At 45.2% G+C, this 12,461-nt stretch overlaps 1 protein-coding gene across 1 annotated transcript in view; it reads right to left on the reverse strand.

The window, feature by feature from the left end:
- The window catches only part of LMF1 (lipase maturation factor 1), a 258,971-nt gene that overhangs the window by 150,109 nt on the left and 96,401 nt on the right, over positions 1–12,461 (reverse strand). Inside the window, exon 5 of the mRNA XM_063143557.1 lies at positions 7,024–7,089. Within this exon, the coding sequence (XP_062999627.1) occupies positions 7,024–7,089 (66 nt within the window). The remainder of the gene's footprint in view (positions 1–7,023; positions 7,090–12,461) is intronic.

The following is a 12,461-nucleotide window of genomic DNA, read 5'->3' on the forward strand; positions in this document are numbered from 1 at the left end:
TTTCTTATTCTTAATAAGAATAAAAAGGAGAGGAGAAAAGGAAAGAGGGAAAAACAACACAAATTCGGATCAGCTTTGCTTCATACAACTAACTGCATTTACAAATGCTTCTTCATGGCCACTAAATTGGATTTCCTATAACTTTTTGCCAGTTGGGCCTACTAATTCAAGCAGGACTGGAGTGAACACCTAGAAGTGATATTTATTTATTTATTTATTTATTTCATTTTTATACCGCCCAATAGCCGAAGCTCTCTGGGCGGTTCACAAAAATTAAAACCATTAGGAACATAATAAAACATCCAACAAGCTAAAAACCCAAATACAAAATACAATATAAAAAGCACAACCAGGATAAAACCACACAGCAGAAATTGATATAGGATTAAAATACAGAATTAAAACAGCAAAGTTTAACTATGGAGCGCTGTGCCCATCGGGCCGGAGGCGAGGGAATCGCAGGGGGGAGAGATGGGGGCCGGGGGGGTGAGCGGGGGGGCGAGCAAGCGGGCGAGCGAGCAAGCGGGCGAGCGGGGGGGGGGTCAGTGGACGGGCGAGCAAGTGGGAGAGTGGGGGGTGAGCAGACGGGCAAGCGAGCGGGGGGTGAGCAAGCGGGCAAGTGGGGGGGAGTGTACGAGCAAGCGGGGGCGAGCAAGTGGGTGAGCGAGCAAGCAGGCGAGTGGGTGGGTGAGCAGATGGGCGAGTGAGCGGGCGAGTGGGGGGAAGTGGACTGGTGAGCGGGGAGATCAGACATTGGGGGGAAATTGGGGGCAGTTAGGAGCGGGGAACCCTTTATATATATATATTATTATTATTTTTTAAAAAAAGCCTTATCTTCTCATTGGTGCACTCCTGCACACATGGCCCTTTATTTTTTTTAAAAAAATGGCTGATGCGACAGGGCTTTCCCTTACCCCGTCGCGTGTTACGTCTATCTAGGGGCGACGGCCCGCGCTAGCTGCAGCGCGGCCTCGCCCCTACTCCCCATCGGATTACCTGGTAGGTCTAGCAAGGTCCTCAATCAGATTGTGAGGTTGTTGTTGTTTTTCTTTTCTTAGGAAACTGTGTGTATTTTCATGCATATTTCTTTGGAATATATGCATCAATCCTGCACATCTTGCAAATGTATCCATTCTTCTCTCGTTGATTAAAGCGTACTTCTGTGCATTTTTCAAACGTACGCATGATGTTGAACACAGTTTTTGGGCTGCAAATTATATTGTAAGCTCAGAAATGTATGGCAGCTTGCGCCCAAGTTCATATTTGGTCCGGAAGGTGAAAATTGGGCAAATCCTGATTAAAAACAAACTGAAATGAATTTCTCATACATGCCTGCAATGTATGAGAAATCTGTTCTACGTTCACAATACCTGTAACTCGCTGAGCAATGCAAACTTTTTATTTCTGAGACTGGAGGGAATATTTCTGAGAGCTCCGGCTATTGGGCGGTATAGAAATGTAATAAATAAATAAATAAATCATCTTCCAGGATCAGTGTGGTGGGGCAGGACAGAATATAGCCATAGCAATAGTCATTTTATATCTCATAGAATCATAGAATCATAGAATAGCAGAGTTGGAAGGGGCCTACAAGGCCATCGAGTCCAACCCCCTGCTCAATGCAGGAATCCACCCTAAAGCATCCCTGACAGATGGTTGTCCAGCTGCCTCTTGAAGGCCTCTAGTGTGGGAGAGCCCACAACCTCCCTAGGTAGCTGATTCCACCGTCGCACTGCTCTAACAGTCAGGAAGTTTTTCCTGATGTCCAGCCGGAATCTGGCTTCCTTTAACTTGAGCCCGTTATTCCGTGTCCTGCTCTTTGGGAGGATCGAGAAGAGATCCTGGCCCTCCTCTGTGTGACAACCTTTTAAGTTATCTATACCTATAGATTAGAAACGTAGAGGGCCAGAGGGCCAAATTCAATTTCAGAGAAGCTTTTAGGGGATGCAGTGATGGATGGTGCAGTAGGGGGGCTCTAACATTTTGCTCCCCCCATCCACTGCGATCCTGATTGGCTCCCCATGTCTGCTATTTGCATGGGGGGGGGGGCAGTGGGTGTAGAAGAAATGTGATGCAAGCTGATACCCGCCTCCCCTGAGACACCCATTCAAACAACTAGAATCATAGAATCATAGAAGAGTAGAGTTGGAAGGGGCCCATAAGGCCATCGAGTCCAACCCCCTGCTCAATGCAGGAATCCACCCTAAAGCATTAGAAAAAAAGCTCAGTATCTTTTATCCTGGCTATACAAGGACAGGGTCCAAAAACTGAGGCATGCCCAGGCAAGCCCTAATATGCAGTTCAGATCTGAGGGGCAGGAGGAGGGGAGCCAGTAGAGTGAGAAAAGGTGCCTTCTCTCCAGCTGGACGGCAGGCTGGCAAATCCTACCAGCGAGCAGGAAGTTTTAGGTATCTCCTCTGAACCGAAGAGGCAGAGGTTGTGATGACCTTTGCAGAAGAATGAAGTACTTTCAGGCACCCAATAGGAGCCTAGAATTCTGACTGTCGAGGATGAACGTGGAGACGCTCCCTCCCGCGTCACCTGCACTGGGAAGGACTACTCACTGAATTCCAAAGAGGGATGGGGCTGCGGGATTCCCCATGCAACTCTCTAGGTCCTCCTCCTCCTCTTCCTCTTCCCTGCTGCTTTGACATTGAGCTCTTTGGAGGAGCAAAGAGCAGACAAGTTGCTGCTGTTGTTCTCCCCCTGTATTGCTCGCCGCTGCCCATCCCCTTGGGCTCCAGCTTTCAGCCCACAATGGTAGAAGAATCCCTCCCAAAAGGCAATGTCAAAAGTCAGTTCTTCTCAAAAGAACGGAAGTGTCTGGGGCCACAAAGTTCTTTCTCGGCTATTTTTCTTTCTTCCTCCGCTTTCAAAGGGGATCGGCCTCCAATTCTCACTATTTATTTGTTGTCTCCCAGAAGAGAAAGAAAGCCCACTCGTCTCTGATGTAACTGAAGGAAGAAGGGAAAAACAGCTCTGAGGAAGAGTATTATGGTTCGGAACGACTTGTGTGTTCTTAAGAAGAAAAAGTGGCTTTCTACAGCACCTTCGGATATAATTCCTCTTGTAATTCCAATCCGACAAGGACGGCAAATCGCATTTACCTGGAGTTTGCTCATCTACACTGTGAGCATCTATAGCCGGCTTTTCCAACCTAGTGCTCTCCAGATGTGTTGAACTGCAACTCCCATCATTCCCATTGATCTTGCTGACTGGGAATGATGGGAGTTGCAGTCCAACACATCTGGAGGGCTCCAGGTCGGGGATGGTTGATCTACAGTGAAATATCTTGGCTGCTGTTTGTTTCTGGGAGGCGTCACTGGCCTCCCCCACAGCTTATGCTCAGGAGATGTCTTGTTTCTCCTTGCATCTGCATTTTGCCCAGTCTCCTTGGCATCTCACTTGCAATACATCACTTAAAACAGAACAAAACAAAACAAAACCTTCCGCCTCATTTTACTCTTTTGGTTGCTCTGTTTAGCTGGGTTGGTTCCAAGACACGTCCCAACGAACTGGAGGTAAGGATGGAACTACAGATTTATTTATTTTTTAAAAATCCTTTTACTACTCCAATTATCTTTGGATCAACTCCATTAATGCATAAACACACACACACACACACACACACACACACACTTGTCCCAGAGAGTTAAGAAGCAACTGCAAGGCATTAAAAAGTAGGGGCATATGGCACTAGACAAACATTTTAGAATAATTCATTAAAAAAAAAGATGCAGTGTAACATTTTATGCAACTTTAGAGAATTTGGCCTTCTCACAGAATTAAGAACATGAGAAGTGCCCTGATGCTGGATCAGACCAAGAGTCCATCTAGTCCAGCATTCTGTTCACTCAGTGGCCAACCAGCCATCGGCCAGGGACCAACAAAGCAGGACATGGTGCAACAGCACTCTCCCACCCATGTTCCCCAGCAACTGGTGCACACAGGCTTACTGCCTCGAATACTGGAGGTAGCACACAACCATCAGGGCTAGGAGCCATGGATAGCCTTTGCCTCCAGGAATTTATCCAGCCCCCTATTGAAGCCATCCAGACTGGTGGCCATCACTACATCTTGTGGTAGTGAGTTCCATAATTTAACTATGCGCAGTGGGAAGACGTCCTTCTTTTTATTTGTCCTGGATCTCCCACCCATCAGCTTCATGGGATGACCCCATTGGGTTCTAGTATTTTGAGAGCAGGAGAAAAATGTCTCCCTGTCCACATTCTCTAATCTCATAGGGATGCCAGATAACATGGGTCATCCTCTTGGGGCAGAAAAAAATGGGGAACATTAAAAAGGTAGTTGAGTGGGAGACAAACAAACCTGGCACAAGAAAACTCAATCCATTCGGAATGGTAACAGAATCCACCTCAGCCAATTCTGGCCTCCGCTTTTGTGGTTTCATACCTCTGGAATGGTTTCCGAATCAGAACCTTGCAGGGTAGAATTTTCCTGGGAGAAATTAAACTGCAACTCTTTTTTTCTCTGGCAAGCTACATGGCAGGCAGGTATAATATAGTCGCCTTCAAGCTGAGGACGATTTCATATGGTATATTTGGGGTGTTGGCATACAAATAAATATTATAATCAAATATTTGTTGTAATTCATCCAGTCTTTTCTCCAAGGTGCTCAACCTGATACACAGGTTCTACCTTTATCCTCACAACAAACCTGTAAGGTAGGTTAGGCTAGGCTGAGAGAGGGATTTGACTGAAGAGGGATTTGAAAGAACGTCTCCCTGGTCCTAGTCCAACACTCTAATCCCTTACCTGAATCCCAGGTAAAGAGGTATCATTTTGACAAGATCCAAAGAAGTTTACACAGTGGGCACTGAAGAAGTGATTCCTTCAACGGCTTTTGATGGCTGCTGCCTACAAGCTAGTGAATGTCCCCAAACCACTTAGAGAGGAGCAGAGACCACAGTGTGTGTGTGTGTGTGTGTGTGTGTGTAAAGCAAGGATACGGAAACTGGGGCCTTCCAGATGTTTGGGACTACAACTTCCAATGGACTACAACCATTGGCCATACTGGCTAAGGTTTATGGGACTCCTAGGCCTAATCTACACCAAGCAGGATATTGCACTATGAAAGTGGTATGAAAGCAGTATGTAAAAGGCAGGAGCCACACCACGCAGGATATAGCAGTATGAAACTGGTAGACTGTCTGTGTCAATGGGCTACAGCAGCTGTCCGTGCACTTCAATACCACTATGAAGCAGTCGTGTGGCTCCTGCCTTTTATATACCGCTTTCATACCACTTCATAGTGCAATGTCCTGCTCGGTGTAAGTTAGGCTCTAGGCTTAAATCTCTGGCGGGTACCAGGTTGGCTGCCTCTGGCGTAGAGAAACCATTTGTCAGCTGGTGCATGGTCAGGATCTTGAGTGTGGGTGCTGCAAGCCCTTTCTCCTTCCACTGGGGCAGAGGTGGGGAACTTTAGGCCCGGGGGGGGGGGGGGGCAATCGGGCCCTCCTAGGGTCTCAATGCTCTCCAGGGTTCCACAGAGAGACACACCCACTTCCCCTGGTCCCACCCCTCTCTCCAACCACCATCAATTGGTGGTTTCCTGTCTTTCTTGCACTTTCCTCCCATTCTGATTGAACCGCCTCTCCTTTAAGGCTCAGTTACTGGCAAGAAGAACGTTAAACTAAACTATGCTTGCACTTCCTAGTGTTTTGCAACACCCCTTCTGCTTTCAGCTCCACCTGCCCCCAAGAGTCTCTCTAAAACTGAATTTGGCCTTCAAGCTGAAAGAGGTCCCCCTGCCCTGCTTTGGGGGAACCAGTGCTCCCTTTGAAGACTAGTGCTCTCTGTGTGCTTGTCAGCTGGGAGTGAGTATTAGAGTTCAATATTTGTTTTCTTAAAACCAAAGGTCATCGCAAAACAGGAGAGAGAAAAGGAGAAAATCCCAAACAAATCCACAGTTGGAAATCAATCAAACAATACGCATCAAGTATGTGTAAAGCAGCTACTACAAATCGTGAAACTTGGTACATAATGTATTTGTTCTGGTCAACTAAAAGTGCACAAATTCTCTCAAAATCTGACATCTCGGGAAACGAAAGAAAACGGGATAAAATTCTCTCTCTAGGTGCCCTGTACAATGGGCAATATGACGAATAATGACAAATATCCTCCACCTCCAGCCACCACAGATGCAGAAATGTTGGTCCCATGGAGCTTGAGTATTTGTCAACCAATATATATATTACTAAAATCATCTCCAGCACTCTTTACTTCCAAGGAAACGGAGTCTTCATACTCCTCAGCACTTAGGGCAGTGGAGAGCATACATAATCCTCCTCCTCTCCATTTTATCCTCACAACAACCCTGTGAGGTAGGTTGGGCTGAGAGTCTGTTAACGGCCCAAAGTCACCCAGTGAGCTTCCATGGCTGAGCGGGGACTAGAATCCAGATCCAACACTCTAACCACTACACCACACTGGCTCTAAACTAGGTTGTTTGCACGTGTAATCCAATCTATGCCTGCTAGCCATGCAGAGGAATTACACAGAGCCCTGAAACCCCATCCCACGACCACCGAAAGTTCTGCTCAACCCTGTCTGAGTTCTCTGATTTCCTCCAAGACTGCCCTCGCTTTTTTTTTTAAAGCTGCAGCAAGAAAGGCTAGAAACTTGCTTTCTTTTTTTAAACAAAACAAAACAAAACCCTGAAAGGTAAACTTCTCAAAATGCAGGTATCAGCAGCAGGTCTCAAAAAATGTGGGTGCCACAGATGTGCAGAATATACACGTCTATCTTGGAATTCATCCTCAGCTTACTCGCTGCATCACCTTCCAAAAGAAATGAAAAAGAAAAGAAAAGAATGGTTCTTGGGAGCATATTGAATAAGAGGCGGGAGTGGGAGGAGCTTAAAACTGAAATTGGCAGATGGCGATGCCTACAGAATCTAAATGAAAGTTCAATAAGTTCCGGTAACAAATATGACAATTACAAGTTGAAATGACTGAGACAACAGATTTTGAGAAGTAAAAGATGACATTCTAGATCACTCACCTCATAATGGTAGTTCATGCATGTCAAATCTCTCCAGCAGCGATCCCCACGAATTTTAATCAATCCCTGTCAAGGAATTAAACAAAAAAGCTGAGATTATTACATGTTCCTGATGAAAATTCACACACTTAAATATTAAAGGACAGCAAGTTCATTTCTAAAATTGGTAAGAACATACGAAGAGCCCTGCTGAATCGGACCAGGGGTCCATCTAGTCCAGCGTTCTTTTCACACAGGGACCAACCAGCTACCCACGGGAAACCCACCTTTAAAACGAAAATGCTGCCGCTAAAAACTGGGGTGTGGAGGGGGAGAACCAAACACACAACACACACTAAACAGGAGCGACAAGATTGAAGTGTTCTCAACGGTTTCTGAGCATACACGTTGTCCCATAAAATGTTCTGGTTCAAAACATGTTAATCCAGCTTTGCCCAACCTGGTGCCTTCCAGATGTGTTGGATTACAATTCCCATGCTCCCCAAGCATCATGGCCAATGTTGATGGGAGCTATAATCCAACACATCTGGAGAGCACAAGGTCAGGGAGCGCTAAATTAATCCATTAACACTCGGTACAAAAATTTATAGTCAAGCAAAAAAAAACAAGGGGCAATGTTACAATTGGCATTTTTTACATACGATCTGAGCTGGGGTGAAACCACTGCAGCAGAATAACAGAAGGACCCATGCCTCTCACCATGTACATTGATGGTGCTATATAAATAAATAAATAAATAAATAAATAATACAAGTTATTATTTTTCTCCCAGGGGTAGCTGTCCACAGGGTAGGATAATCCTAGCACCGAAAGGTCACTGGAGTAACTATAAAGTGGAAATATGTAATTATTTCCCTAAGGCACTAGGAGACAGTTCCATATGTGTGATGCACAGAGACCATGAAGAAGATCTAGAACACAAAATACATGTGGAAGGGGGTCTGGTCCACATATATGCATGTTCATCACTTGCCTTCACATATGAGTGAGCCCATCACAGGACTAACGCTATAGACAGAACTTCCATTCTGCCTCCCATCACCTTAAGTACAATGCTTTGTAGCCAACAGAGCATTGGACAAGATCCGAGCTCAGTTGCAATATTAAACAAGTACCCTTTCCTCTGCAGCAGCCAAAATCACAGTGATGGCCAAGGGCACTGCCAATTTTTAGCCTATTATCTGTAAGTATTCTGAATCTATTGAGCATCATTATACGATTTATTAAAGCTCCCTAAGAAATTTATTCCTTGAGGCTATTACTTGGGAACACCTGAAGGCCTCCATCCCAGGCCGGAGGTTCTATAGATTCCCAGTTCTTCACAGCACATTGTGTCCTTAAGACTGAAACTGGAGGCGGCCTGAAAATGAGAAGTCCCTTGATGCTTTCTCAACAATGGAGTGGGGAGGAAGACGATGAGTGCCGATAAAGGCAGAGAGAGGTGCAGAACAAGGAGCTCTGCTTTCCCCTCAGGTTAGAAAGAGGTCAGCAGGTGAAACACGCCATGCACTCCACGACAATGCAAGCAGGAGGAGGGGGAGGGGGTTTCCAGCAGGGGGAAAAGGACCATTCTGTGGTTGGCAGGAATCTCAGGATTGAATTTCGTTGCCTCAAAGTCAGCACCGAAGACAAAGGAGAGGGGAACAGTCAGCCGTGCCCAGCAAGGAAGGCGTCCGTCCAAAGAACGGATCTAGAAGCAGGAAGCATCGACCCAGAAGCCTTAAGGGATGTGAGAGCAGAGCATCCGCCTTTGAAGAGGTTCTGATTAGGGTCTCTCAATATCCCCACCAAGGAAGGCTTCACTAGTCAAAAGGATGTTCCGGACACCTGTGGGACGGCCTTCTGACAGTGCTTTAATGAATACCTTGCTCCCTTTCTCAAATGAGGTGGCTCATTGTCTGGTGTAACTATGGGAAATGTTACAGGGGAATAACTAGACAGTAGGGTGGTTTCTCTTTGGGAAGCAAGCAAGTGGAAAAGAAGAGGCCTAGCACAGGGGAGTGATGATATGGGTGCCATCCAGTCTTGCAAGAGGTATCAAAGTGCTCAGCTTATTGATTCCCATTTGTACCAAAAGGGGCAAAGATTTAAGGACTGGAAAAATCCGTGAAATGTCTAGGTACCAGAATAAATTTCTTTTATTTCTTTCCCTGTGAAGGGATGGAAGGAAAATGTCCATATCCTTATGCAAAAGCGTCAGACTTTCAGTTAATGGAGTCTGTAATATTCCCTGTGTTGTACTGTTATGGTGGGGAAATATTCTCAATTCTCATACAGGTTCCTCTAAAAGGCAGAGGAGAACAATAAGCAATAGGAAGGTAATCTATCCACAGAGAGGTAGATTTAGATTGCATATTAGAAAATGGAGAGGTATTCACTCAGGTATGCCCAGAAAAAAAGTTGTAGGATGTGTGTGGGTGTGGGGTACTAATAGTGAATTGGAGTTGCCAAGTTGTAAGGAAGACCCAAGAATTGGCTCTAACTCCATCCATTGTCCTAAATAAAGGTGCTCCCTAGAGGAAGTATTTGATTTCCATCACCTTTCTAGGCCTTTGCTTCTGCTATTCCCTGCCTATTTAGAAGAAGAAGAAGAAGAAGAAGAAGAAGAAGAAGAAGAAGAAGAAGAAGAAGAAGAAGAAGAAGAAGAAGAAGAAGAAAGATTCTTTACAAAACTTTGGCATTTGTATAACATAATCACCTCCTTCTTTTAAAGCACAATCCTTCTATCCACACACTTTGTTTGACCTTACATCATAGAGGCTGACAATTAGGTTTGGCGACATGCATTAATGTACATGTACATTATTGTACATGTAATGTAATGTACATTAACGCCGCCTCCGCTATTGCTATCCCCAGGTAAATTCTTTTTCTGAAGCGAGGGAAATGAAAAACAATAGGGAGGAGAAAGAGGAGACAAGACACTCTCACAATAACAGCAGTGTATGATTCCTTGGTTCCCTCGAAAGAAGTTATTTAAATAAAATAAAGAAAAGTCACAAGCATCCTATCTGAGCACCCTGAGCCACGGAGGAAAGGAAGACCACCTGTTTCGGCTACGAGGGCATACAAACTTCCAAACTGTAAAATTAGGGGTTGAATTTCCATGATCGCTGTTTGGTATTCCAATAGCTTCTTTGCATTTGAGTTTTCTAATCTATTGCAAGGCCTAGCCTATCCCATGCTGCCCCACTTGTGTCCTGGTTCAAGAAAGGCATGCAAAACGCATGGGACAATGGAGCTCTTTGCTGTGAACCAGAGAGCTACTTTGCCTCGAATTCAAATATGTTAGGTAGGCAAACAGGTTTGCAAATCACGCCACGCACCTGCCAGGTTAACAGTTATACTACCCCTAGCTCGCTCTGATAGTTACTTAGAAGAGGGGAAATACCTCACCTTTGAAAACTTGTGATTCTTAATCACAGAGTTGAAATTTCACATTTATATAAAACTGTATGTGTGTTCAAAGGCCTCACATATGTTAGTGCCTCACTAATGCTATAAGGTAGATTAGTAGTCAATATATCTGGGGTATAGCTAGGTATATAAAGAAAAAAAACTGAGGAAGCAGGTTAAATCCATCTCAAGTATCTTCAGAGGGGTACAAGGAAACAAGGGCTCAGTTCAGACAACATGTTAGTCAACAAAGTGTGAAAACACCACTCAATGGTAGAGTTTTTAGGGGGTCCTCCCCACACAACATGTTCTAACTCCATCATTGTGTGACTGTGGGCTACCATGGAGTTGAATAAAATCCACTGTGATGTTTGATTGACAGTTCCTCCACCCTCTCTCCTCCCCCAGTCCTCCCAATGGTATCCCATCAGCCATTGTTACAAAAAACCCTAAAGCACCACTTGTTCCTTTCGCCACTCTTGCCAGGGAACTCTGTAGCCAGTGGGAAAAGTCAACTCAATGGAAAACTCCACGGAGCCCTCCACACAACATGCCACACAATGGTTGTGCAGGAACTCTCCTCTGCACAGTGTGGATATTCAGCATGGAGTGTTTTCCCAAAAAACCCTTCACCATGGGGGTGGGGGGGGGAGTTTTCCTGCCAGACAACACATTTCTCAATGGTGGTGTAAAAACTCCACCATGGAGTTCTTAAAACCACCATTGAGAAACGTGTTGTCTGAACTGAGCCAAGGTGTGACCTTTCTGAAGCACGTTGTTTACTTCCTCTTTCAAAAGAGGCGGTAATGAGGCACAAAAACACGGGCGGAGAAGCGACGGTTAGCAAATGCAATTTCCCCCTGTGTGATGACGCTCATTGTCAGGGTGTGTTATAATGTATTTTTGTAGTGTTTTTTGAACTTATCTGATCACTGCAAAGCCCCCGGGTGCGCGTTTTCTTCCTATTACACATCTCTCCACTGCTCTGCAACCTCCCAGCTTGCCTACGCCACCTGACCCGAAAAAGCCCTATGGGAGGAATTACTTCATAATACCTTCCACTGGGCATTAAGTGAAGTGTGGGAAGCCAAGAAGACTACAGGCACCATTAGAGAGCTGACTGCAACATGAAAAACTCATGCATGCTCCTCCTATGTAAGGCAAGGCACAAGAAATCCAAACCCAGCCCATGAGAATTTACCCAAAATTTTCCTCACCATCGGATTTATTTTCGAGTCAATTTCTTTTCTAACAAACTGAATGAGAATGGTCGCAAAAACGTGTGAGAAAGTTCTGGCGCAGCACAAGGGATAAAGAGTTGAGGACTGAGAGAGGTCCTGGGTTACTAGGCAACCAGGCAGGCCTAGCAATGAGGGCCACCTTCACAAGTCACTTTTCGAATATAATCTGCCCCCACCAAACCTGCAAGTTAAAAAGCATAATGCCCCCCCCCCCAATTGCTGCTGCCACATCAATAAATCGCCACTGAATCGCTACTGAAACTTGTCAGTGTTGCAGCAATGGGGAGAAAAAAGCTGCATTTTGACTTTAAAACCAGGCATACAAGGAGTATGCATGCAAACTTGTGCTCCCTTGGGGCTTCTGGGAGTGGGTTTTTGCATTAAAATAGGGCATGTCTTCACAGCATTCTTCTTTCCACCTTTCCTCTGGTATGTCCCAGTTCAGGTTACCTGCAGGTTATTGCAATATCTAAAAGCGAGACGAACTGCGTTAATCTTAACTATGATTTGAATCAAGCCAACTTCGCACCATAGTTTATGATACTGGCTTGTTGCACCTAATCGTTGTTAAAATGCATCACAGTTTGTCTGGGTTCAGATGTCATGACAAGCTGTGGTTAATCTAAAACAGAACAGAATTCATCCTCACGGCTGCCCCGAAGGAGGCGTACAAGAGCCTAAGGCTCGCGGTGGGTTGTGCTCATAACGCTAAGCTACGTTTTATCATTATGGATAGGGAGCTGACCAATATTGAGTCAGACCATTGGTCCATCTACCCTGGTACTGTTGACACTGACTGGC

This window comes from Elgaria multicarinata, chromosome 17 (genome assembly GCF_023053635.1).
Source record: "Elgaria multicarinata webbii isolate HBS135686 ecotype San Diego chromosome 17, rElgMul1.1.pri, whole genome shotgun sequence".
NCBI classification, from domain to species: Eukaryota; Metazoa; Chordata; class Lepidosauria; order Squamata; family Anguidae; genus Elgaria; species Elgaria multicarinata.